Source organism: Pristiophorus japonicus, chromosome 12 (genome assembly GCF_044704955.1).
Source record: "Pristiophorus japonicus isolate sPriJap1 chromosome 12, sPriJap1.hap1, whole genome shotgun sequence".
NCBI classification, from domain to species: Eukaryota; Metazoa; Chordata; class Chondrichthyes; family Pristiophoridae; genus Pristiophorus; species Pristiophorus japonicus.
In genome coordinates this window covers 108,480,791-108,508,768 of record NC_091988.1, presented here as the reverse complement: position 1 = coordinate 108,508,768, position 27,978 = coordinate 108,480,791, and the positions used below count along the sequence as shown (strand labels likewise).

Below are 27,978 nucleotides of genomic sequence, written 5' to 3'. Positions count from 1 at the left end.
CTGGAATCAAAGGATTTTGATCACCACAGTTGCTGAAGACTTTGGTAGGCTTTAAACAAACTTGCCCCTTACTTGTTGAGAGTTTTACTGCATCTGCCCTTCAGCTCCTGGTGAAACCACTTCCCTGTGTGTTGCCATGGTTTGCATTGTGGAGGGTCATAAACAAGGCAGGCTCTGGGGTCAAAGGCCATATAAAGACCACACGCTGTTTGAGGCTGGTTGGGGTTAAGCACAGACCCCAGATACATTGGGGGCAATTTTAATCTCGGGGCGCTATGGGGAAATGACCGCATCTGGTGCATTACTGGTTCCACACCCCGCTCGATCTCACTCTTCATTGGTCAACACGTGGAGCATAGAACTGATGGGCTGAATGGCCAGTTTCTAGGCAGTAAAATCGATGAAAATGTTGATTCATTTCCCCCGATCCTGGAGTCTGGAGCGGCCCATTTTATGAAAGTGATGCAGTGGAGGAGGGAGAGGTGAGCTGTTGGTGCAAAGCTGACTAAATGGGCATTAAATTGATTGCCCACAGTCCGTTCCTTTCAATCATTCCCAGAACAAGCTGACATTGTTTGAGGATGTGACGGTTGCTGGTGGAATGCATAATGCAAGAAAGTTGGCTCCTGCTCAAATTTAAAGGGATGCACCGACAGGTGATGTTATACAGGAGGAGGGGGTCATTCTTTAAATTCATGCATGGGCTGTGGGCATCGCTGGCAAGGCCGGCATTTATTGCCCATCCCTAATTGCCCCTTAGGAAGGTGGTGGTGAGCCGCCTTCTTGAAAACTGAGTGGCTTGCTAGGACATTTCAGAGGGGCAGTTAAGGGTCTACCACATTGCTGTAGGTCTGGAGTCACCTATAGGCTAGAAGCACTTTTGGCACGAATACATGACCTCATTTCTCTTATCTCGTTGAAGCCGAACCAGTGTTGTATAAAGGTTCATCATAAGTTGTACACTTCATTACTCTATACCTAGATACATGAGCCCAGGATCCCGTAAGCTTTTTTAACTGCCTTCTCAATCTGCCCTGCCACCTTCAATGATTTGTGCCCATATACCCCCAGGTCTCTGCCCATACACACTGCCCATTTCACCAGCCTGTCTCAGGACTTAAGAACAGGATAGGAGCAGGAGGAGGCCATTTGGTCCCTTGAGCCTGCTCCTCCATTTAATAAGAACATGGCTGATCTGATCATAGACTCAGCTCCACTTCCCTGCCCACTCCCCATAACCCTTCACTCCCTTATCACTCAAAAATCTGTCTATCTCTGTCTTAACTTTATTCAATGACCCAGTCTCCTCAGCTCTCTGGGGCAGAGAATAAAGAGATTTACAACCCTCTGAGAGAAGAAATTCCTCCTCATCTCAGTTTTAAATGGGTGGCCCCTTATTTTGAGACTAAGTCCCCTAGTTTTAGTTTCCCCTATGAGTGGAAACATCCTCTCTGCATCCACCTTGCCGAGCCCCCTCCTTATCTTATATGTTTCAATAAGATCACCTCGTATTCTTCTGAACTCCAATGAGTAGAGGCCCAACCTACTCAACCTTTCCTCATAAGTCAACCCCCTCATCTCTGGAATCAACCGAGTAAACCTTCTCTGAACAGCCTCCAATGCAAGTATATCCTTCCTTAAATACGGAGACCAAAACTGTATGCAGTACTCTAGGTGTGGCCTCACCAGTACCCTGTACAGTTGTAGCAGGACTTCTCTGCTTTTATACTCTATCCCCCTTGCAATAAAGGCCAACATTCTGTTTGCCTTCCTGATCACGTGCTGTACCTGCATACTAACTTTTTGTGTTTCATGCACAAGGATCCCATGGTCCCTCTGTACTGCAGCACTTTGTAATTTTTCTCCATTTAAATAGTAATTTGCTTTTCTGTTTTATCTGCCAAAGTGGATATCCTCACACTTCCCCACATTATACTCCATCTGCCAAATGTTTACCCACTCACTTAGCCTGTCTATATCCCTTTGCAGATTTTTTGTGTCCTCACAATTTACTTTCCCACCCATCTTTATACCATCAGCAAACTTGGCTACATTACACTCGGTCCCTTCATCCAAGTCATTGATATAGATTGTAAATAGTTGAGGACCCACTTATGTCTTTCTGATATCTACCACTCTCCTCCTCACTGTTCACTGTCCTTCCAAGTTTTGTGTCATCTGCAGATTTTGAAATATTGCCCTGTATACCCACATCCAAGTCATTAAAATAGAAACATAGAAAGTTACAGCGCAGGAGGCCATTTCGGCCCATCGTGTCCACGCCGGCCGACAAAGAGCCACACGGCCCTCGGTCAGCAGCCCTAAAGGTTACATATAAACCCATGAACAATGAGGGAAAGGCAAAGAGCACCCAGCCCAGCCAATCCACCTCACCACAACTGCGACACCCCTTATACTGAAACATTCTACACTCCACCCCAACCGGAGACATGTGATCTCCTGGGAGAGGCAAAAACCCATTTAGGGAGAAAAACTCTGGGAAAATTCCTCTCCGACCCATCCAGGTGATACAAACTAGTCCAGGAGATCACCCTGGCCATATTCGATTCCCTGCAGTACTTACCATTATATCTGTGCCAACCAACGAAAGGTCATCTAGTCTAATCGCAATTGCCAGCTCTAGGTCCGTAACCCTGCAGGTTACGGCACTTTAAGTGCCCATCCAACTATCTCTTAAAAGTGGTGAGGGTTTCTGCATCCACCACTCTTCCAGGCAGTGAGTTCTAGATCCCCACAACCCTCTGCGTAAAGAAGCCCCCCCTCTAATCCCCTCTAAACCTTCCACCAACCACCTTACAACTATGCCTCCTCGTAATAGACCCCTCCACCAATGGAAATAGACCCTTACTATCCACTGTGTCCAGGCCCCTCAATATTTTGTACACCTCGATGAGGTCTCCTCTCAACCTCCTCTGTTCCAATGAGAACAAACCCAGCCTATCCAATCTGTCGTCATAACTAAGATTCTCCATTCCAGGCAGCATCCTAATAAATCTCCTCTGCACCCTCTCTAATGCAATCACGTCCTTCCTGTAATACAGTGACCAGAACTGCATGCAGTACTCCAGCTGTGGCCTAACCAGAGTATTATACAATGTAAGCAAGAAAAGCAATGGTCCCAGTACCGACCTGTGGGGAACACCACTGTATACCTTCCTCCAGTCCGAGAAACAACTGTTCATCACTACTCTCTGTTTCCTGTCACTGAGCCAATTCCGTATCCATGCTGTCACTCTCGCTTTTATTCCATGGGCTGCAACTTTGCTGGCAAGCCTGTTATGTGACACTTTGTCGAACACCTTTTGGAAATCCATGTACACTGCATCAACCGCATTGACCTCATCAATCCTCTGTTACCTCATCAAAAAACTCAATCAAGTTAGTTAAACACAATCTGCCTTTAACAAATCCCTGCTAACTTTCTATTTCACAGTTGTAGCCAGCAGCTCCAAGGCTGATACTGCGTGTATGTTTGAGGCTAGAATAGATGGTGGATCTGCACGTGGTGAGACACTGGGCACAAGTGTGCAGGAGCCAGGGCGGGGGCAAAGGAGAGCACAGGTGCCAGCTTGCCGGACTAGTTGTGCTGCACAGGACACAGACTGAGACGTCAGTGGGCCAGACTACAGGAGCAGGCTGATGGGTGAAGATAACCCAACACTCGGTGCTCTGGGAAGCAAGTGCTCAATGTCGAGGAGCAGGGAAAAGTCTGGCACCAAGTCTGGCACAGGGCCTTGTGCAGAGTTTGGAGCCTATCCTTTCCAACATGGAACGGGTGGTCACCTCCATCAGCACACCTGTACAACCCACCATGATGCAGCGTCTGATGGCAGCACAAGTAGCACCACCCAATATCTGAGTGCTGCCATCGTGGCTCTGGATACCCATGGCCAAGGTGGTGCCCACGACAGCAGCTCCCTCGGGAGCTCCGCTGAACATCTTTACCCATGGCCATCCAAAGCCACCCCACACCCTCTCTCGCCCATTCTCTTCCCCCCACCATTGTTTAAGTTGAAGTTTAAGTTCCCCCCAGGCCCTAATCGCGGGAGCATTTCCCACCCCCCAAATCACGGACACTAACCTGAGCCCACCCATCGGACCTCTCCGCAGCACCCAGAACCTCCTGGACCTCGCACTGCACTCGCAACTCGCTCCCACTCCAGATTCTGAGGATTTGGAACAAATCCCCCCACGCCTGAGCTCTGTCCTCCCTCTCCCTATCCGGCAACATCCTTCGGAATCCCATCGGTCAGCCCAGAGCTGGCCCTGGAGGAGACCCCGGAGTCCCTTTGGCTGGCGGCCCAATCTGCGGAGGCAAAAGCAGCTGGAGGAACTGCGGCAGAGCGCTGTCGGGAACATGGCGTGGGTAATGGCGATGGGCATGTGGTGAGGGTAATGGCGGTGGACACGTGGTGAGGGTAATGGCGGTGGACACGTGGTGAGGGTAATGGCGGTGGACACGTGGTGAGGGTAATGGCGGTGGACACGTGGTGAGGGTAATGGCGGTGGGCATGTGGTGAGGGTAATGGCGATGGACACGTGGTGAGGGTAATGACGATGGACACGTGGTGAGGGTAATGGCGGTGGACACGTGGTGAGGGTAATGGCGGTGGACACGTGGTGAGGGTAATGGCGATGGACACGTGGTGAAGGTAATGGCGGTGGACACGTGGTGAGGGTAATGACGATGGACACGTAGTGAGGGTAATGGCGATGGGCATGTGGTGAGGGTAATGGCGGTGGGCATGTGGTGAGGGTAATGGCGGTGGACACGTGGTGAGGGTAATGACGATGGACACGTGGTGAGGGTAATGGCGGTGGACACATGGTGAGGGTAATGGCGGTGGACACGTGGTGAGGGTAATGGCGATGGACACGTGGTGAGGGTAATGACGATGGACACGTGGTGAGGGTAATGACGATGGACACGTGGTGAGGGTAATGGCGATGGGCATGTCGTGAGGGTAATGGCGAAGGGCATGTGGTGAGGGTAATGGCGATGGGCATGTGGTGAGGGTAATGGCGGTGGACACGTCGTGAGGGTAATGGCGAAGGGCATGTGGTGAGGGTAATGACGATGGACACGTGGTGAGGGTAATGGCGATGGACACGTGGTGAGGGTAATGGCGGTGAACACATGGTGAGGGTAATGGCGGTGGACACGTGGTGAGGGTAATGGCGATGGACACGTGGTGAGGGTAATGACGATGGACACGTGGTGAGGGTAATGACGATGGACACGTGGTGAGGGTAATGGCGATGGGCATGTGGTGAGGGTAATGGCGATGGGCATGTCGTGAGGGTAATGGCGAAGGGCATGTGGTGAGGGTAATGGCGATGGGCATGTGGTGAGGGTAATGGCGGTGGACACGTCGTGAGGGTAATGGCGAAGGGCATGTGGTGAGGGTAATGGCGATGGGCATGTGGTGAGGGTAATGGCGGTGGACACATGGTGAGGGTAATGGCGGTGGACACGTGGTGAGGGTAATGGCAGTGGACACGTGGTGAGGGTAATGGCAGTGGACACGTGGTGAGGGTAATGGCGGTGGACATTCTATCTTCTCTCACGACCCCTCAAAAAACTAAAATGGAACAGGGCCCAGCGTCTCTCAGCCCCTCCCCTCATCACACCTCAGATCTCCCACCACCTCTCCTGAAGGCCCTGCTCAACACTAAGCTTACGGCCAACACCCCACCGTCGGCAACTAGGCTCACACAGCAGTGCCTGGTCTCTGGTCGTCTTTGATCCCCTTGCCACTGGACCAAGTCCTTGCTCAGATAAGCCCGTGTGCTGACCGGTGTGCAACGGCCACCCCACATTAAAAGAACTTACGCACAGGTATCTTCCACCCTTCAAAATGAAGTTCAGGACCTGGAACGTCAGGACCCTCAAAGAATTCCAGCAAATTGGTCAAACATGACTTCCCCTTCATAAATCCTGTGCCTGACTGAATTATATTTTTCCAAATGTCCTGCGACTGCTTCTTTAATAATGGACTCCAACATTTTCCCAACCACAGATGTTAAGCTAACTAGTCTATAGTTTCCTGCTTTTTGTCTGCCTCCTTTTTTAAATAGTGGTGTTACATTTGCAGTTTTCCAATCTGCTGGGACCTCCCCAGAATCCAGGGAATTTTGGTAAATTACAACCAATGCATCCACTATCCCTGCTGCTACTTCTCTTAAGACCCTAGGATGCAAGCCATCAGGTCCAGGGGATTTATCTGTCTTTAGTCCCATTATCTTACTGAGTACCACCTCCTTAGAGATTGTGATTGTGTTAAGTTCCTCCCCTCTATAGCCCCTTGACTATCCATTGTTGGGATATTTTTAGTGTTCTCTACCGTAAAGACTGATACAAAATATTTGTTCAGAGTTTCTGCCATCTCCATGTTCCCCATTACTAATTCCCCGGTCTCGTCCTCTAAGGGACCAACATTTACTTTAGCTACTCTTTTCCTTTTTATATACCTATAGAAACTCTTGCTATCTGTTTTTATATTTCGTGCTAAAGATATCAAGGAATCGAGGAAGACTTGTTTCCACTCTTAAAATGAGTCGTTAGGTGGCTGAACATTCCAATACGAGAACCACAGTCTCTGTCACAGGTGGGACAGATAGCCGTTGAAGGAAAGGGGTGGGTGGGACTGGTTTGCCGCACGCTCCTTCCGCTGCCTGCGCTTGATTTCTGCATGCTCTCGGCGATGAGATTCTATGAACTCTTCCTCAAGGCTACCCTGACCAATTTAATTTGTCCAATCAATATGGAGGTTAAAATCACCCAGATTATTGCTGTTCCCTTTTTACAAGCCCCCACTATTTCCTGGTTTATGCTCCGACCAACAGAGTTGCTACTGTCAGGGGGCCTATCGACTACACCCACCAATGACTCTTTCCCCTTATTATTCCTTATCTCCACCCAAACTGTTTCAACATCCTGATCCTTTGAGCATAGATCATTTCTCACTATTGTAGTGATTCCAACCTTTATCAATAGAGCTACCTCACCTCCTTTTCCTTTCTGTCTGTCCATCCGGATTGTCAAATACCCCTGAATATTTAATTCCCAGTCCTGGTCACCTTGCAACCACGTCTCTGTAATGGCCATCAGATCATACCCATTTGTATCTATTTCTGCCATCAACTCATCTATTTTGTTACAAATGCTACGTGCATTTAGACAAAGTGCATTTAAATTTGTTATTTTACCCTTTTTTCCTATTTGCTTCCTCTGTCCTTCAAACTCACTTTCTTTATTTTTGCTTTCTAATTTCTGCTTTTCTCCCCTCCCGACTGAATCTATTCTCAGGTTCCCATCCCCCTGCCAAGCTAGTTTAAACTCTCCCCAACAGCACGAACACCACCCCCCTCGCGAGGATATTGGTCCCTGCTCTGTTGAGGTGCAACCCATCCGGCTTGTACAGGTCCCACCTCCCCCAGAAGCGGTCCCAATGCCTCAGGAAACTAAATCCCTCCCTCCTGCACCATCTCTCCAGCCACGCATTCATCTGCTTTATCCTCCCATTTCTGTACTCACTAGCTCGTGGCACTGGGAACAATCCGGAGATTACTACCTTTGAGGTTCTGCTTTTTAATCTCACTCCTAACTCCCTAAACTCTGCCTGCAGGACCTCATCCCTCTTCCTACCAATGTCATTGGTCCCGATGTGGACCACAACCTCTCGCTGTTCGCCCTCTCCCCCAGAATGCCCTGCAGCCGCTCAGTGACATCCTTGACCCTGGCACCAGGGAGGTAACATACCATCCTGGAGTCACGTCTGCGGCCGGAGAAACACCTATCTGCTCCCCTATGGAATCCCCTACCACTACAGCTCTTCCATTCTTTTTCCTCCCCCCCCCCCACCCATGCAGCTGAGCCACCCGTGGTGCCGTGACTTGGCTCTGGCTGCACTCCCCAGAGCCACTATTGCCCCCACCGGCACTCAGAGCAAGACGGACTCAAGGGACTCCTGCACTACCTGCCTAGTCCTCCTCTTCTGTCCAGGGGTCACCCACTCCCTCTCTGCCTGCACACCGACACCTGGGAATCCCTGGTCCAAGATCGCCCAAAGTGGGGGAGGAACACCCGGGAGGGCGCGAACACCTCGAGTCTCTTTGTCGGGAACATGTGGAAGCCAAACGTAAACAGCAGAAGGAGCGCACGACAAACCCAAGCCCCCCATCCACCCGTCCCTTCCACCACCGTCTGCCCCACCCTGTGACAGAGACTGGAGGTCCTGCGTTGGACTCAGCAGCCACCTGAGAACTCATATTAGCAAGTCATCCTCGACTCCGAGGGACTGCCTGAGAGAGAGTGAGAGAAGAGTTTTATAATCTGCCATCCATGCCAAAACCGCCTCTCTCGCTGCTGGCTTTGCTGAATGAAGTGGATGATGTGACTGGTGTGGACTGGAGAGCACCAATTCCCTGGGCACTCACTCCTCATTTATTTTCTATGTTTCTATGAGAGAGTTAGATGTGGCCCTTGCAGCTAAAGGGATCAAGGGGTATGGAGAGAAAGCAGGAAAGGGATACTGAGGGAATGATCAGCCATGATCTTATTGAATGGTGGTGCAGGCTCGAAGGGCCAAATGGCCTACTCCTGAACCTATTTTCTATGTTTCTATGTCTATGTTTCATTCCTTTCACTGCTGGGACTGACTGCCATTTACAAAGCGCTCACAATGAGAATATGCCGACAGGGAGTACCTCTGGCCCTCACCCTGAACCCCAGGGCACAATTTGCCAATCCATTCACGTGTTATTGTGAACTCTGTAACTCGGGCCCACCCAGGGATGATAATGTTGGGGGATTTGCTGTGGTTGTGGCCGCAACAAAAGGGTTTAGTCTGGCATCAATAACTTCTGCATCATTCTGGCCCGAGTGACTTTAAACAACAAGCTTCAATATACATCGACTAACAGTATTGGTGTTATACAACTGTCCCGCAGTATTACATTAAATGGCGAACAATTCATAGAACCCCTGTTATCTTCACAAAGCTGGTCCAAGCTGGTCAGATGTGCAACCTTTGTGGATGGGCTTCCGAATGTCCTGAGAGTTGTTATGTTTGTAACCTTCACATAATTATAACCTATATGTAACAACACTGTACACTGCATACAACTGTGAAATACACACCTTGACCACAGGGGGTGAACTTGTGGGAGACACTCCTTACCTGGTCAGCCAGGTACTTAAAGGGAGGTTCCACGCAGGGTCAGCACTCCTTGGTCCGGGGAATACAGGTGCCTAAGTGACCTTGTCTGCAGTATATGCCTCGTGTGAATATGTTCTAGAGTTGAGAACGCTACATCTGGTGACGAGGAACGGGAATCACTGAACCACTAGCATGGCCACCGGTAGCACAGAGGAACGTTACTGTGTGGGTGAGGACTGGGACGATTTTGTGGAGCGACTCCAGCAGATCTTTGTCACAAAGGACTGGCTGGGAGCGGAAGCGGCTGACAAGTGGAGGGCGCATCTACTGACAAGCTGTGGGACAAAAATGTAAGCGCTGATGAAAGACCTGCTTGCACCTCTCAAGCCGGCCGACAAGTCCTTCGAAGAGCTCAGCCAGCTGATCAGCGAACATCTGAAACCGGCGAGCAGCGTACACATGGCCCGGCACTGGTTCTACACACACCAGCGTCGGGAAGGGCAAAACATCTCGGACTTCGTTGCAGACCTGAGGCGCTTGGCCAGCTTCTGTAAGTTCACAGATGCCTGCAGGGGGGAGATGTTAAGGGATTTTTTTATTGAGGGCATTAGTCATGTCGGTATTTTCAGGAAACTTATTGAGGACAAGGACTTGACTTTGGAAAGGGCAGCTTTGATAGCTCAGACCTTCTTGGCGAGGGAAGAGGAGACCAAGATAATTTACGCAAGCAGCCCTGGTTTTAACGTTGCGATGAACCAGGGAGTTAATGTTATAAAAGTGATACAGAACCCCGCAGGCAGGCAGGCAAGGGCAATTTGACACCGCCCAGGCAGGCAGGCAAGGGCAATTCGACACTGCCCAGGTAGGCAGGCAAGGGCAATTCGACACCGTCCAGGCAGCAACAGGCTCTAGGGTGGGACAGCAACAGAGACAATGGCAGGAGGGTCGGCAGTTCACGCCATCAAGAGGAACAATGCGTCCTGTGATGGGACAATTGACACCCACCACCAGAGTGCTTAGAAACAACCAAGGGGACAATCAGAGAGGAATGCCTGGTAACAGCCCCTTTGTGAACAACAATCTCAGCCAATGCTGGAGGTGCGGGGGTAGACATACTGCTAAAAGCTACAAGTTCCAGCAGTTCACCTGCAGGAATTGTAATGCCAGAGGACATTTGGCTGGAATGTGCCAAAAGGCAGCAGCGAGGCTAATCTATGAAACAGAGGAATCAGACGAGGGGTCTGCAATACAGGATGATGCCTGGGGCAAAACCATGGATGCTGAGGTTGAGAGGGTTCATGTGGCTGACGTCCGCAGCTCATACACTAAAACGCCACCCATGATGATGAAAGTTTTATTGAATGGCATCCCAATGCGCATGCAGCTGGATACGGGAGCCAGCCAGTCCCTTATGAGCATCCAACAATTTGAGAGACTATGGCCCCACAGAGCTAGCAAACCCAAACTGGAACACATTGACACGCAGCTACGGACGTACACCAAAGAAATCATCTCAGTGCTAGGCAGTGCAAACCTGGTGGTAACACACAATGGATCACAGAACCGCCTGCCACTCTGGATTGTTCCGGGAAATGGCCCCGCGCTTTTGGGAAGAGCTGGCTAGCCGAGATGAACTGGAAATGGGGGGATGTGCACGCCATTTCGTCTGTGGAGCGAAGTTCATGCTCACAGGTCCGACAAAAATTCAGGTCACTGTTTTAACCCGGTGTCGGAATGTTCAAGGGCACCAAAGTAGTGATACGCATCACTCCGGATGCCAGACCAGTGCACCACAAAGCCAGAGCGGTGCCATATGTGATGCGTGAGAAAATTGAAAGTGAATTGGACAGGCTGCTCAGAGAGGGCATAATTTCGGCCGTTGAATTCAGCAACTGGGCAAATCCCATCGTTCCTGTACTTAAAGCAGATGGCTCGGTCAGGATCTGTGGCGACCACAAAGCCACCATCAACCGAGTGTCGCTGCAGGACCAATACCCGCTCCCAAGGGCGGAGGACCTTTTTGGCACGCTGGCAGGTGGCCATCTGTTCACTAAGTTGGACCTCACTTCGGCCTACATGACTCAGGAACTGGCTGAAGAATCCAAGCTTCTGACCACCATCACGACGCACAAGGGATTATTCATCTACAACAGGTGTCCGTTTGGCATTCGTTCAGCGGCCGCAATCTTCCAGAGAAACATGGAAAGCTTGCTCAAAACCATTTCCGGCACAATCGTATTCCAAGACGACATCCTTAGAACAGGTCAAGACACCGAGGAACACCTCCACAACCTGGAGGAGGTGCTACGCCGACTGGACCGGGTAGGCCTGCAGCTGAAAATGGCCAAGTGTGTGTTTTTGGCCCCAGAGGTTGAAGAAGTCAGACCGTTTCACAGATGGATGGATGAGCTCTCCATCCAAGCCGACTGCCTGCTATGGGGCAGCCGGGTAGTCATGCCCCAGAAAGGAAGGGAAGCAATCATCAGGGAACTCCACAGCGAGCACCCTGGCATCGTGTTAATGAAGGCCATTGCCCAGTCATGTGTATGATGGCCGGGGATTGACTCAGACCTGGAACATTGGGTATGCAGGTGCACGACGTGTGCCCAGCTGGGCAATGCCCCCAGGGAGGCCCCATTCAGCCCGTGGCCCTGGCCCACCAGGCCATGGTCATGCATCCACGTGGACTATGCGGGGCCATTCATGGGAAAAATTTTCTTGATTGGAGTTGATGCATACTCGAAATGGATCGAGTGCATCATATTAAACTTGTGCACGACATCCATCACCGTGGAGAGTCTGCGCACGGTTTTTGCGACCCACGGCTTGCCAGACATTCGGGTCAGCAACAATGGCCCGTGTTTCACCAGCCATGAATTGCAGGAGTTTATGTCGGGTAATGGCATTAAACACGTCCAGACGGCACCGTTCAAGCCGGCTTCCAATGGCCAGGCAGAATGGGCGGTCCAAGTCATAAAACAAGGCATGCTCCGTATCCAGGGCCCCTCTCTTCAGTACCGCCTATCGCGCCTCCCGCTGGCCTATAGGTCCCGTCCGCACTCGCTTATGGGAGTCCCGCCAGCGGATCTCCTCATGAAACGCAAGCTCAAAACGAGGCTGTCCCTCATCCACCCAAGCCTGCCAAACATTGTTGAGGGCAAGCGGCAGTCCCAAACCGAGTGCCATGATCGAAACTCAAGGGGGAGATGTATAGAAATGGATGACCCGGTATTTGTTCTTAACCATGCACTAGGACCCAAGTGGCTTGAGGGCACTGTAATTGGTAAAGAGGGGAATAGGATTACAGCGGTCAGACTAAACAATGGGCAGGTATGCCGCATCTGGACCAGGTAAAGAAAAGGTTCAGCATGGACACTGAGGAACCTGAGATAGACCATGGGATGTCAACCACATCACTGCCAGTGAACAAGCAACAAGGACAGCCAACAGCATGCACAGTCCCTGCGGCCAGCCCAGACAGGCCGGAACCAACTCAGGCCACAGTGACGCATGCCACGGCTCAAGCACCAGAGCCACAACTGCGGCGCTCCACGAGAGAGCATCGACTGCCTGAAAGACTCAATCTTTGACCCAAAGACGTTGGGGGGAGGTGATGTCATGTTTGTAACCTTCACATAACTGTAACCTTTATGTAACAACACTGTACACTGTATACACCTGAGAAATGCACACCTTGACCACAGGGGGTGAACTTGTGGGAGACACTCCTCACCTGGTCAGCCAGGTATATAAAGGGAGGTCCCACGCAGGGTCATCACTTCTTGGTCCTGTGAATAAAGGTACAGGTCACGGTATATGCCTCGTGTGAATATGTTCTCGAGTTGAGAACGCTACAAGAGGGCTGTGAGGTTTAAGAGGAAAGCGGTTCCACGATTCAGCGACCTTGTGCTGTATCCATACACAGTGTGTGTCGGTGTTCGGTGGCTGAGGGCATCGTTTGGGTATTTACCCCGCTTCTCATCTTTTGGCCATAATCTCTGTTCCACAGTTTGTTTAATGTCTTGCCGCCTCTCTGCCTTGTCCTATTGCTGACTGTTTATGTGGTATCTCAGCAACCCGCTGTACCTGGCCTTGGCCTGGGTGTTTATCATTGGCTGCCTTTATCCAACATTTCCCCAAAGCCCCAACTCACTCGCTGGCTAAAAAAGCTCAGCATGCTGGGATACTGCGAATATTCCAACACCAGCTATCCGTTATTGTACATAAACCTCAAAACTCTGGATCACATTCCGGCCTGCATCTCAGTACTGGGAATCCATCATCGTAAAGCGCCGACTTCCCGGGAACCACACTGGCAGCAGCGGGATAAAAGGAGCAACCCAGACCCAATCCAGCTCCCAACCAGCACCCGGCACATAGCCCCCAGCCCCCAGCCCCCAACCCCCAGCCCCCAGTCCCCAGCCCCCAGGCCCCAGCCCCCAACCCAGCACTCAGCCCCCAGCCCCCAGGCCCCAGCCCCCAACCCAGCCCCCAGCCCCCAGGCTCCAGGCCCCAGCCCCCAGCCCCCAGCACCCAGCCCCCAACCCAGCACCTGGCATATAGCCCCCAGCCCCCAACCCAGCCCCCAGCCCCCAGGCTCCAGGCCCCAGCCCCCAGCCCCCAGCACCCAGCCCCCAACCCAGCACCCAGCCCCCAGGCCCCAGCCCCCAGCCCTCAGGCCCCAGGCCCCAGCCCCCAGCCCCCAGCCCCCAGGCCCCTAGCCCCCAGCCCCCAACCCAGCACCCGGCATATAGCCCCCAGCCCCCAGGCCCCAGCCCCCAACCCCCAACCCAGCACCCAGCACATAGTCCCCAGCCCCCAGCTCCCAGGCCCCAGGCCCCAGCCCCCAGCCCCCAGGCCCCAGCCCCCAGCCCCCAGCCCCCAACCCAGCACCCGGCATATAGCCCCCAGCCCCCAGGCCCCAGCCCCCAGCCCCCAGCCCCCAGCACCCAGGCCCCAGCCCCCAGCCCCCAACCCAGCACCCGGCACATAGCCCCCAGCCCCCAGGCCCCAGGCCCCAGCCCCCAGCCCACAACCCAGCACCCGGCACATAGCCCCCAGCCCCCAGGCCAGCACCCAGCACATAGCCCCCAGCCCAGCACCCAGCACATAGCCCCCAGCCCCCAGGCCCCAGGCCCCAGCCTCCAGGCCCAAGCCCCCAGCCCCCAACCCAGCACCTGGCACATAGCCCCCAGCCTCCAGCCCCCAACCCAGCACCCGGCACATAGCCCCCAGACCCCAGCCCAGCCCCCAGCCCTGCACCCAGCACATAGCCCCCAGGCCCCAGCCCCCAGCCCCCAACCCAGCACCCGGCACATAGCCCCCAGACCCCAGCCCAGCCCCCAGCCCAGCACCCAGCACATAGCCCCCAGGCCCCAGCCCCCAGCCCCCAACCCAGCACCCGGCACATAGCCCCCAGCCCCCAGGCCCCAGGCCCCAGCCCCCAGCCCCCAACCCAGCACCCGGCACATAGCTCCCAGCCCCCAGGCCCCAGCCCCCAGTCCCCAGCCCAGCACCCAGCACATAGCCCCCAGACCCCAACCCCCAACCCAGCATCCGGCACATAGCCCCCAGCCCCCAGGCCCCAGCCCCCAGCCCCTAGCCCCCAGGCCCCAGTCCCCAGGCCCCAGGCCCCAGCCCCCAGGCCCCAGCCCCCAGCCCCCAGCCCCCATACCCAGCCCCAGCCCCCAGCCCCCAACCCAGCACCCGGCACATAGCCCCCAGCCCCCAGGCCCCAGCCGCCAGCCCCCAACCCAGCACCCGGCACATAGCCCCCAGCCCCCAGGCCCCAGCCCCCAGCCCCCAACCCAGCACCTGGCACATAGCCCCCAGCCCCCAGGCCCCAGCCCCCAGCCCCCAACCCAGCACCCGTTACATAGCCCCCAGCCCCCAGGCCCCAGCCCCCAGCCCCCAACCCAGCACCCGGCACATAGCCCCCAGCCCCCAGGCCCCAGCCCCCAGCCCCAGGCCCCAGCCCCCAGCCCCCAGCTCCCAACCCAGCACCCGGCACATAGCCCCCAGCCCCCAGGCCCCAGCCCCCAGCCCCAGGCCCCAGCCCCCAGCCCCCAGCTCCCAACCCAGCACCCGGCACATAGCCCCCAGGCTCCAGCCCCCAGGCCCCTGCCCCCTGCCCCCAGGCCCCAGCCCCCAACCCAGCACCTGGCACATAGCCCCCAGGCCCCTGCCCCCAGCCCCCAACCCAGCACCCGTTACATAGCCCCCGGCCCCCAGGCCCCAGCCCCCAGGCCCCAGCCCCCAGCCCCCAACCCAGCACCCGGCACATAGCCCCCAGCCCCCAGCCCCCAGGCCCCAGCCCCCAGCCCCCAGCCCCCAGCTCCCAACCCAGCACACGGCACATAGCCCCCAGCCCCCAGGCCCCTGCCCCCTTCCCCCAGCCCCCAGCCCCCAGCCCCCGGCCCCCAGCCCCCGGCCCTCGCACACAGCCCCAGACCCCAGACCCCGGCCCCCAGGCCCCTGCCCCCCGCCCCCAGTCCCCAGCCCCCGGCCCCTAGGCCCCTGCCCCCCGTTCCCGGCAGGTAAGAGAGGACAAGAAAGGCGAACAGGGCGACAACATTCGAGGTCACAGGAAAGCAGAGAAGGGTTTGGTTGGTGAGTTTTCTCTCTTTTCTTGCTTTAAATTAAGAGCCTTATAGTAGGGGCCAGGATTAATAACTAAAAACTATATCTAATTAATTAAATACATTAGAGATGGTAGAGTGGGCGATGTGTTGCAACTGCAGCATGTGGGAGCTGGTGGACACCAGTGTGATCCACGTTGACCACATCTGCAGTAAGTGTCTGCAGCGCGAGGAACTTCGGCTCCGTGCTGATGAGCTGGAGTCCGAGCTTCAGACACTGCGATACATCAGGGATGGGGAGAGTTACCTGGACGCTGTGTTCCAGGAAGCAGTCACACCCCTTAGATTAAATAATTCAAAGTTGGTCTGTGGTCAGGGACAGGAGGGTGTGACTGCGAGTGAGGAAGGTATGGGAACCCCGGATGTAGTGATGGGAGGAGCCTTGGCCCTTGCTCTTGTCCAACAGGTTCGAGGCTCTTGCTCCCTGTGTGGACGAGAGCAGGGATGCAGGAAGGATGAGCAAACTGACCACAGCAACGTGGTACAGGGGGCCATTCAAGTGGGGGGAGCAAAAAGAAATGTTGTAGGGGTAGGGGATAGTATCATTGGGGGCGTGAGCCCCGAAGGCTGTGTTGCCTGCCCAGTACCAGGGTTACGGAGATCTTCTCTGGGCTGGAGAGGAACTTGGAGGGGGAGGGGGACGATCCAGTTGTCGTGGTCTACGTAGGTACCAATGACATAGATAGAACAAAGGTTCTGCTGAGTGAGTATGAGCAGCTAGGGGCCAAATTAAAAAGCAGAACCACAAAGGTAATAATCTCTGGATTGCTACCTGAGCCACGAGCAAATTTGCATAGGGTAAATAAGATCAGAGAGTTAAACACGTGGCTCAAAGACTGGTGTGGAAGAAATGGGTTTTGGTTCCTGGGACATTGGCACCAGTACTGGGGTAAGAGGGAGCTGTTCCGTTGGGACGGGCTCCACTTAGACCGGGCTGGGACTAGGGTCCTGGCAAATCGAATAACCAGGGCTGTAGAGAGGGCTTTAAACTAAATACTGGGGAGGAAGGGTTCAGGTGAACGGAAATTTAAAAAGTCAAAGAATAAGGAGAAGACAATAGATCAGGGTACACTGGAGGAAATGAAAACCAGAGTGTGACAGGAAGGGACAGAATGTATAAACATAAAGTGTATCAGAAAGTGGGGTCAAAGCAGGAAAAAATGGTAAAAAAAACAAATTTAAAACCTCTTTATCTGAATGCACGCAGCATTTGTAACAAAATAGATGAGTTGACGGCACAAATAGATACAAATGGGTATGATCTGATAGCCATTACAGAGACGTGGTTGCAATGTGACCAGGACTGGGAACTGAATATTCAGGGGTATTTGACAATTCGGAAGGACAGACAGAAAGGAAAAGGAGGTGGGGTAGTTCTGTTAATAAAGGATGGGATCAGTGCGTTAGTGAGAAACGATATTGGCTCAGAGGATAAAGATGTTGAATCAGTTTGGGTGGAGATAAGGAATAAAAAAAGGGGAAAAGTCACTGATGGGCGTAGTCTATAGGCCCCCTAACAGTAGCTACACTGTTGGATGGAGTATAAATCAAGAAATAGTGGAGGCTTGTAATAAAGGAATGGCAATAACCATGGGCGATTTTAACCTTCACATTGATTGGACAAAGCAAATTGGCCAGGGTAGTCTTGAGGAAGAGTCCATAGAGTGTATCCGGGATAGTTTCCTTCAACAGTACGCTGCGGAACCAACCAGGGAGCAGGCTATCTTAGATCTAGTCCTGTGTAATGAGACAGGATTAATAAATGATCTCCCAGTAAAGGATCCTCGAGGAATGAATGACCATAATATGGTTGAATTTCAAATTCAGTTGGAGGGAGAGAAAGTAGGTTCTCAAACCAGTGTCCTAAGCTTAAATAAAGGAGACTACAAAGGTATGAAGGCAGAGTTGGCTAAAGTGGACTGGGAAAATAGATTAAAGTGTGGGACGGTTGATGAGCAGTGGCAGACATTTAAGGAGATATTTCATAACTCACAATAAAATATATATACCAATGAGAAGGAAAGACTGTAAGAGAAGCGATAACCATCCGTGATTAACTAAAGAAATAAGGAATGGTATCAAATTGAAAACAAGGGCATACAATGTGGCCAAGACTAGTGGGAGGCCAGAGGATTGGGAAACTTTTAAAAGCCAGCAGAGAACAACTAAAATGATAAAGACAGGGAAGACAGATTATGAAAGTAAACTAGCACGAAATGTAAAAACAGGTAGTAAGAGTTTCTACAGGTACATAAAAAGGAAAAGAGTGGCTAAAGTAAATGTTGGTTCCCTGGAGGATGAGACTGGGGAATTAATAATGGAGAACAGGAAAATGGCAGAGACGTTGAACAAATATTTTGTATCGGTCTTCGTGGTAGAAGACACTAAAAACATCCCAATAGTGGATCATCAAAGGACTATAGGGAGGGAGGAACTTAATACAATCACTAATGAAGTAGTACTCGGTAAAATAATAGGACTAAAGGCAGACAAATCCCCTGGATCTGATGGCTTACATCCTAGGTGTAGTGTATGTAGGCACCTTTAGTAATGTCTCCACGAGGCAGGGTATGATACTTAAACTGTGTAGACCTGTAGTCCTTTATTTGCAGCTCCTGAGTGAGGACAACAAGCTGGGAGTTCCCTTTTATACTGGGTTACCTGCCGTGTACAGACAACCCCTGGGTCTCCAGCAGCAGCACGCTCTGGTGTGCCAGTAAGGTGTGTATAAGGGTACATTCAATGTGACATAACAGTGTTACAGATATCACACAGTAAACAGACATGCATACACAACAATACTCCCCCCTGAGCATTTTTCATATCCTTATTGTCATGACCAGGGGAGGTGATCAGTGGTGGGCTATGGGAGGTTGTGGTGAGGGTTGTGTGGTTGCCAGGTGTGACCCCTGTGCTTGAGGCTGGCCTCATACATTTCCCCTCCCTCACACACAGACCAAGTGGGTGTCACTGTTGTGGGATCCCTCGAGGAGGTAGCCACGGCAGCAGTGGGTGGTGTGTATACACTGTGATGTGGGTAGTTGTGGGGTGGTGGGCAGGGCCACAAGACTGGGTGGGCTCCTTATCCACCAATGGGAATGAGGGTCAGGTCATCACAGGGTTTGCCAGGGAAGCTGGAGGGTATTGGCCTCATGCTCCTGGTGTTGGCCCTGGTGGCCAGGGGGTGTAGGGTTGGTCTGGTGCAGGTTGCCATTGGTGGTGGCTGGGCTGCCCATTGACCACAGTCCCTGTAGTGGGTCTGCTCCCACTGCCTGTGTGTGTGTCCTGCAAGGAGCATCACATTCGTTCCAAAGGTCCAGGCTACATGGTCAGGTAGCCTGCTGGACCTGGGGGTCTCCCATAGGGGGATTCCATTGGCATTAGCATGGTCCCTGTCGGACCCAATGTTCTTTGGCAGTGTCCTACCAGTATACATGACACCTTGGCTCTGATCACACATAGTCGAGCCTGCATTATAAATTCTAGCATTTGCACCACTTTTGGGTGTCCTGGTTTCAACAGACATGGTTACATTCGGCATTTCACATTCTCTATCATTACTGTTAAGCATAATAAACTTGTTCTTAACCTTACTGACACCTGCATTCATCTCATCAGTCACATTAGTTATGCCAGTATCACAATTCATTGTTACATTGTATACATTTTCATACTTGCACCCTTTAATCACATCTTTAGCTTTAAAGTACATGTACTCAAATAGTTGAAACTTCCCCTTTAAATTTCTTTGGTTACCAGTCCCCTTTAAGGGAGCCTTCAAATCCGATTGGCCGCTCGGTGTCATGTGATGCTCCTTCATGCTCACTGGTGGCATGGCAGTGGCCATTTTGATTCCAAGTGTTTCTCCTTGTGCTGCTGGTGTTGCAGCCATTTCCTGGCTTTCCTGCAGGAGGGCTGTGGTGGTCTTTTCTTCTTCAGGGCCACTTCGCCTGATGTGGACCCGGTTCATCCAATTCCTGCCCAGCAGCGTGGGACCGTCGCCAGCTACAATCCACAGGGGGAGTTTGTTCAACACGCCGCCCTGGGAGACCTGGACGTCTACACTGCCAACGATTTTGATTTTTCCTGTGGTGTAGGTGAGCAGCTTTGCCTGGACAGGGGACAGTTTTGGTCGAGTGGCAGGATTCATCCAAATTTTTTCAAAGGTCATTTGGCTCATCACAGACTGGCTCGCCCTGTGTCGATCCCCATGGAGACTGGGACCCTGTCGATGTCCACTTCCATCGTCCACAGAGAACTTCCGGTGGAGCGGGTAAAGATTCCATACTCTTCTTCCAGGGTGTGAGCAGCTTCATCTTCATCTGTGTCGGAACCCCGGTGATCAGCCAACTCACCAGAGACACAGTGAGTACAGCCTTTTCTGCACATTCTCTGACGGTGCCCTTTCTCTTTGCAGCCTTTACATGCATAGTCTTTGTAGTGGCACTGGTGGGCCCTGTGATTTCCTCCACAGCACCAGCAAGGGGCCATCCGGTTTGCCCCGTGTGGCAGACTCAGAGTTGCAGACTCGGGGCAGCATTTCTGCCTTTAGAAGTATCCATGCGGTGACTGCGCTTGCCGGTTCAGAGTCCTGGGTCAGTATTCGCCTGGAGTCGCTGGCCGAAACCATGTAGGCCTGGCTCACTTGAATTGCTTTCTGCAGGGTGACCGTGATGTCAGCCGAGAGCAATTTGTGTAGGAGGCGTTCGTGGCCAATTCCGATGACAAATATGTCCCTCCGTGCTTCATTAAGGTGGTGGCCAAAATCACACGTGCAGCTAGTCTTCTTAAGTGTGCAGCATACTTGGCAATTTCTTGGCCCTCAGGTCGCCGGTAAGTATAGAACCGGTGCCTGGCTGTGAGGATGCTTTCTTTCGGTTTTAGTTGTTCCTGTATGATTGTTATAAGTTGCTCATAGCTCTTGGTGGTTGTCTTCTCCGGGGCTAGTAAGTCCCTGACGAGACAATAGATGGTGGGCCCACAACTGCGAAGCAGGGTGGCCCTGTGTTTGTTCGGTAGTGTGGCCGGTGAGTCCCCGTCCAGGTCGTTGGCTATAAAGAAGTGTTCCAATCTTTCCACAAAAGCATCCCAATCTTCCCCCTCCGTAAATTGCTAAAAGTTGCTGAGGTTAGACATGTTGAGCGTGTGGTTTGTGATCTCGTATTCCCGTCGCCAGTTGTGGTGTATGTAGACACCTTTAGTAATGACTCCACGAGGCAGGGTATGATTCTTAAACTGTGCAGACCTGCAGTCCTTTATTTGCAGCTCCTGAGTGCCGACAACAAGCTATGTGTTCCTTTTTATACTGGGTTACGTGCCGTCTGCAGGCAACCCCTGGGTCTCCAGCAGCAGCACGCTCTGGTGTACCGGTAAGGTGTGTGCAGTATAAGGGTATATTCAATGTGACATAACAGTGTTACAGACATCACACAGTAAACAGGCATGCATACACAACACTAGGGTCTTAAAAGAAGTGGCTGCAGAGATAGTGGATGCATTGGTTGTAATCTACCAAAACTCCCTGGATTCTGGGGAGGTCCCAGCGGATTGGAAAACCACAAATGTAACACCAGTATTTAACAAAAGAGGCAGACAGAAAGCAGGAAACTATAGACCAGTTAGCCTAATGACTGACGTTGGGAAAATGCTGGAGTCCATTATTAAGGAAGCAGTAGCAGGACATTTGGTAAAGCATAATTCAATCAAGCAGATCCAGCATGGCTTTATGAAATGGAAATCATGTTTGACAAATTTGCTGGAGTTCTTTGAGAATGTAACGAGCAAGGTGGATAAGGGGGAACCAGTGGATGTGGTGTATTTGGATTTCCAGAAGGCATTCGATAAGGTGCCACATAAAAGGTTACTGCACAAGATAAATGTTCACGGGGTTGGGGGTAATATATTAGCATGGATAGAGGATTGGCTAACTAACAGAAAACAGAGAGTCGGGATAAATGGATCATTTTCCGGTTGGCAAACAGTGACTAGTGGGGTGCCACAGGGATCGGTGCTGGGTCCTCAAGATTTTACAATCTATATTAATGACTTGGATGAAGGGACCGAGTGTCATGTAGCCAAGTTTGCTGATGGTATAAAGATCGGTGGGGAAGTAAATTGTGAGGAGGACACAAAACATCTGCAAAGGTATATCGACAGGCTAAGTGAGTGGGCAAAAATCTGGAAGATGGAGTATAATGTGGGAAAATGTGAGGTTATCCACTTTGGCAGATAAAACAGAAAAGCAAACTACTATTTAAATGGAGAAAAATTGCACAGTGCTGCAGAGGGACCATGGGCTCCTTGTGCATGAAACATAAAAAGTTAGTATGCAGGTACAGCAAGTAATCAGGAAGGCAAACGGAATGTTGGCCTTTATTGCATAGAGTATAAAAGCAAAGAAGTCCTGCTACAACTGTACAGGGTATTGGTGAGGTCACACCTGGAGTACTGCGTACAGTTTTGGTCTCTGTATTTAAGGAAGGATATACTTGCATTGGAGGCAGTTCAGAGAAGGTTCACTCGGTTGATTCCGGAGACGAGGGGGTTGACTTATGAAGAAAGGTTGAGTAGGTTGGGCCTCAACTCATTGGAGTTCAGAAGAATGAGAGGTGATCTTATCGAAACATAGAAGATAATGAGGGGGCTCGACAAAGTGGATGCAGAGAGGATGTTTCCACTCATAGGGAAACTAAAACTGGTGAACATAGTCTTAGAATAAGGGACCGCCATTTTAAACCTGAGAGGAGGAGGAATTTCTACTCTCACAGGGTGATAAATCGATGGAATTCTCTGCCCCAGGAGCTGTGGAGGCTGGGTCATTGAATATATTTAAGGCGGAGATAGACAGATTTTTGAGCGAGAAGGGAATAAAGGGTTATGGGGAGCGGGCAGGGAAGTGGAGCTGAGTCCATGATCAGATCAGCCATGATCATATTGAATGGCGGAACAGGCTCGAGGGGCCAAATGGCCTACTCATGCTCCTATTTCTTATGTTCCTGTAAACCACCCAAACCCCTCGATTAGATTCCAGCCTGTAACTCACTCCGGGGTATCTGTTATTCCATATATAAAACCCCCAAACTCCTCGATTAGATTCCAGCCTGTAACTCACTCCCGGATATCTGTTATTCTATATATAAACCCACGTATCCCTCGATTAGATTCCAGCCTGTAACTCACTCCCGGGTATCTGTTATTCTATATATAAATCTCCCGAACACCTCGATTAGATTCCAGTCTGTAACTCACTCTTAGGTATCTGTTATTCTATATATAAACGTCCCGAAACCTCGATTACATTTCAGCCTGTAACTCACTCCCGGGTATCTGTTATTCTATATTGAAACCCATGAACCCCTCGATTAGATTCCAGCCTGGAACTCACTCCTGGGTATCTGTTATTCTATATATAAACGTCCCGAACACATCGATTAGATTCCAGCCTGGAACTCACTCCCGGGTATCTGTTATTCTATGTATAAACCTCCCCGAACCCCGCGATGTGATTCCAGCCTGTAACTCATTCCCGGGTATCCGTTATTCCACATATAAACCCCCCGAACCTCTCGATTAGATTCCAGTCTGTAACTTACCCCCGGATATCTGTTATTCTATATATACACCCCGAACCGCTCGATTAGATTCCAGCCTGTAACTCACCCCCGGATATCTGTTATTCTACATATAAATCCCCCAAACTCCTCGATTACATTCCAGCCTGTAACTCACTCCTGGGTATCTGTTATTCTAGAAATAAAACCCCCAAACTCCTCGATTAGATTCCAGCCTGTAACTCACTCCCGGGTATCCGTTATTCTATATATAAAACCCCCAAACTCCTCGATTAGATTCCAGCATGTAACTCACCCCGGCTATCTGTTATTCGATATATAAATCCCCCGAACCCCTTGATTAGATTCCAGCCTGTAACTCACCCCCGTATATCTGTTATTCTATATATAAACCCCCCAAACTCCTCGATTACATTCCAACCTGTAACTCACTCCTGGGTATCTGTTATTCTACATATAAATCCCCCGAACACCTCGATTAGATTCCAGTCTGTAACTCACTCCCAGGTATCAGTTATTCAATATATAAACCCCCCGAACCTCTCGATTAGATTCCAGCCTGTAACTCACTCTTAGGTATCTGTTATTCTTTATATAAACCCACGAACCCCTCGATTAGATTCCAGCCTGGAACTCACTCCTGGGTATCTGTTATTCGATATACAATCCTCCCCGAACCCCTCGATTAGATTCCAGTCTATAACTCACTCCCGGATATCTGTTATTCTATATATAATCCTCCCCGAACACCTCGATTAGATTCCAGTCTGTAACTCACTCCCGGGTATCAGTAATTCTATATATAAACCCACTGAGCCCCTCGATTAGATTCCAGCCTGTAACTCCCTCCCGGGTGTCTGTTATTCTATAGATAAACCCACCGAACCCCTCGATTAGATTCCAGCCTGGAACTCACTCCCGGCTGTCTATTATTCGATATATAAACCCCCCAAACTCCTCGATTACATTCCAGCCTGTAACTCACTCCTGGGTATCTGTTATTCGATATCTCAAACCCCCAAACTCCTCGATTAGATTCCAGCCTGCAACTCACTCCTGGCTATCAGTTATTCTATATATAAACCCCCCGAACCCCTCGATTAGATTCCAGCCTGTAACTCACTCCTGGGTATCTGTTATTCTATATATAAACCGCCCAAACCCCTTGATTAGATTCCAGCCTGTAACTCACTCCCAGGTATCTATTATTCTATATATAAACCCCCAAACTGTTCGATTAGATTGCAGCCTGTAACTCACTTCTGGGTATCTGATATTCGATATATAAACCACCCGAACCCCTCCATTAGATTTCAGCTTGGAACTCATTTCTGGGTATCTGTTATTCTATATATAAACCCCCGAAACCGCTCGATTAGATTCTAGCCTTCAACTCACTCCCGGGTATCTGTTCTATATATAAACCCCCAAACCTCCCGATTAGATTCCAGCCTGTAACTCACTATCAGGTATCTATTATTCTATATATAAACGCCCCAAACCCCTCGATTTGATTCCACCCTGTAACTCACTCCCAGGTATCTGTTATTCTGTATATAAACCCCCGAACCCCTCGATTAGATTCCAGCCTGTAACTCACTCCTGGATATCTGTTATTCGAAATACAAATCCCCCGAACCCCTCGATTAGATTCCAGCCTGTAACTCACTCCTGGATATCTGTTATTCTATATATAAATCCCCCGAACACCTCGATTAGATTCCAGTCTGTAACTTACTCCCAGGTATCAGTTATGCGATATAGAAACCCCCCGAACCCCTCGATTAGATACCAGCCTCTAACTCACTCCTGGGTATCTGTTATTCTATATATAAACCTCCCGAACCCCTCGATTAGATTCCAGCCTGTAACTCACTCCTGGATATCTGTTATTCTATATATAAACCCCCGAACACCTCGATTAGATTCCGGTCTGTAACTCACTCCCGGGTATCTGTTATTCGATATATAAATCCCCGAAGCCCTCAATTGGATTCCAGCCTGTAACTCACTCCTGGGTATCTGTTATTGTATTTATAAAACTCCCCGAAACCCACGATGTGATTCCAGCCTGTAACTCACTCTCGGGTATCCGTTATTCTATATATAAACCCACGAACCCCTCGATTAGATTCCAGCCTGTAACTCACTCCCGGGTATCTGTTATTCTATATATAAATCCCCTGAACACCTAGATTAGATTCCAGCCTGTAACTCCCTCCCGGGTATCTGTTATTCTATATATAAACCCCCTGAACGCCTCAATTAGATTCCAGCCTGGAACTCACTCCCGGGTATCTGTTATTCGATATATAAACCCCGCAAACTCCTCGATTACATTCCAGCCTGTAACTCACTCCTGGGTATCTGTTATTCTATATAGAAAACCCCCAAACTCCTCGATTAGATTCCAGCCTATAACTCACTCCTGGATATCTGTTATTCTATATATAAACCCCCAAACTGTTCGATTAGATTACAGCCTGTAACTCACTTCTGGGCATCTGTTATTCGATATATAAACCACCCGAACCTCTCCATTAGATTTCAGCTTGGAACTCACTTCTGGGTATCTGTTATTCTATATATAAACCCCCCAAACCGCTCGATTAGATTCTAGCCTGTAACTCACTCCCGGGTATCTGTTCTATATATAAACCCCCAAACCCCCGATTAGATTCCAGCCTGTAACTCACTCCGAGTTATCTATTATTCTATATATAAACCCCCCGAACCCCCAGATTAGAGTCCAGCCTGTAACTCACTCCTGGCTATCAGTTATTCTATATATAAACCCCCCGAAGCCCTCGATTAGATTCCAGCCTGTAACTCACTCCCGGGTATCTGTTATTCTATATATAAACCCCCCAAACCCCTCGAGTAGTTTCCAGCCTGTAACTCACTCCCAGGTATCTGTTATTCTGTATATAAACCCCCGAACCCCTCGATTAGATTCCAGCCTGTAACTCACTGCTGGATATCTGTTATTCTATATATAAATCGCCCGAACCCCTCGATTAGATTACAGCCTGTAACTCACTCCCGGGTATCTGTTATTCTATATATAAATCCCCTGAACACCTAGATTAGATTCCAGTCTGTAACTTCCCTGCCGGGTATCTGTTATTCTATATATAAACCCCCTGAACGCCTCAATTAGATTCCAGTCTGTAACTCACTCCCGGGTATCTGTTATTCTATATATAATCCTTCCCGAACACCTCGATTAGATTCCAGTCTGTAACTCACTCCCGGGTATCCGTTATTCTTTCTATAAACCCACTGAGCCCCTCGATTAGATTCCAGCCTGTAACTCACTCCCGGCTATCTGTTTTTCTATATATAAACCCACCGAACCCCTCGATTAGATTCCAGCCTGGAACTCACTCCCGGGTATCTGTTATTCGATATATAAACCCCCCAAACTCCTCGATTACATTCCAGCCTGTAACTCACTCCTGGGTATCTGTTATTCTATATATAAACCCCCAAACTATTCGATTAGATTACAGCCTGTAACTCACTTCTGGACATCTGTTATTCGATATATAAACCACCCGAACCTCTCCATTAGATTTCAGCTTGGAACTCACTTCTGGGTATCTGTTATTCTATATATAAACCCCCCAAACCGCTCGATTAGATTCTAGCCTGTAACTCACTCCCGGGTATCTGTTCTACAAATAAACCCCCAACCCCCCGATTAGATTCCAGCCTGTAACTCACTCCGAGTTATCTATTATTCTATATATAAACCCCCCGAAACCCCAGATTAGATTCCAGCCTGTAACTCACTCCTGGCTATCAGTTATTCTATATATAAACCCCCCCGAAGCCCTCGATTAGATTCCAGCCTGTAACTCACTCCCGGGTATCTGTTATTCTATATATAAACCCCCCAAACCCCTCGATTAGATTCCAGCCTGTAACTCACTGCTGGATATCTGTTATTCTATATATAAATCCCCCGAACCCCTCGATTAGATTACAGCCTGTAACTCACTCCTGGATATCTGATGTTCTATATATAAATCCCCCGAACACCTCGATTAGATTCCAGTCTGTAACTCACTCCCAGGTATCAATTATTCCATATAGAAACCCCCCGAACCCCTCGATTAGATTCCAGCCTCTAACTCACTCCTGGCTATCAGTTATTCTATATATAAACCCCCCGAACTCCCAGATTAATTTCCAGCCTGTAACTCACTCCCGGCTATCAGTTATTCTATATATAAACCCCCCGAATCCCTCGATTAGATTACAGCCTGTAACTCACTCCTGGATATCTGTTATTCTATATATAATTCCCCTGAACTCCTCGAGTAGATTCCAGCCTGTAACTCACTCCCAGGTATCTGTTATTCTGTGTATAAACCCCCGAACTCCTCGATTAGATTCCAGCCTCTAACTCACTCCTGGCTATCAGTTATTCTATATATAAACCCCCCGAAACCCTCGATTAGATTCCAGCCTGTAACACACACTTAGGTATCTGTTATTCTTTATATAAACCCACGAACCCCTCGATTCGATTCCAGCCTGTAACTCACACCTGGGTATCTGTTATTCTATACATAAACCTGC

General features: G+C 50.4%; 1 protein-coding gene across 1 annotated transcript; it reads left to right on the top strand.

The window, feature by feature from the left end:
* Positions 1 to 4,378: 4,378 nt before the first annotated feature.
* On the top strand, positions 4,379 to 15,467 carry LOC139276836 (uncharacterized). The gene is made up of 4 exons (XM_070894835.1): positions 4,379 to 4,387; positions 7,727 to 7,774; positions 13,746 to 14,554; positions 14,642 to 15,467. The coding sequence occupies exons 1-4, from the start codon at positions 4,379 to 4,381 to the stop codon at positions 15,465 to 15,467; spliced, it is 1,692 nt and encodes a 563-aa protein (XP_070750936.1).
* The last annotated feature ends 12,511 nt before the right edge of the window (positions 15,468 to 27,978 follow it).

Coding starts and splice junctions, on each gene's coding strand:
- LOC139276836 (XM_070894835.1), top strand. Junction 7,775..13,745: donor TTGACCCTGGCACCAGGGAG/GTAACATACCAT, acceptor CCTGGCATATAG/CCCCCAGCCCCCAACCCAGC. Junction 14,555..14,641: donor ACCCAGCACATAGCCCCCAG/GCCCCAGCCCCC, acceptor CCCCCAACCCAG/CACCCGGCACATAGCTCCCA.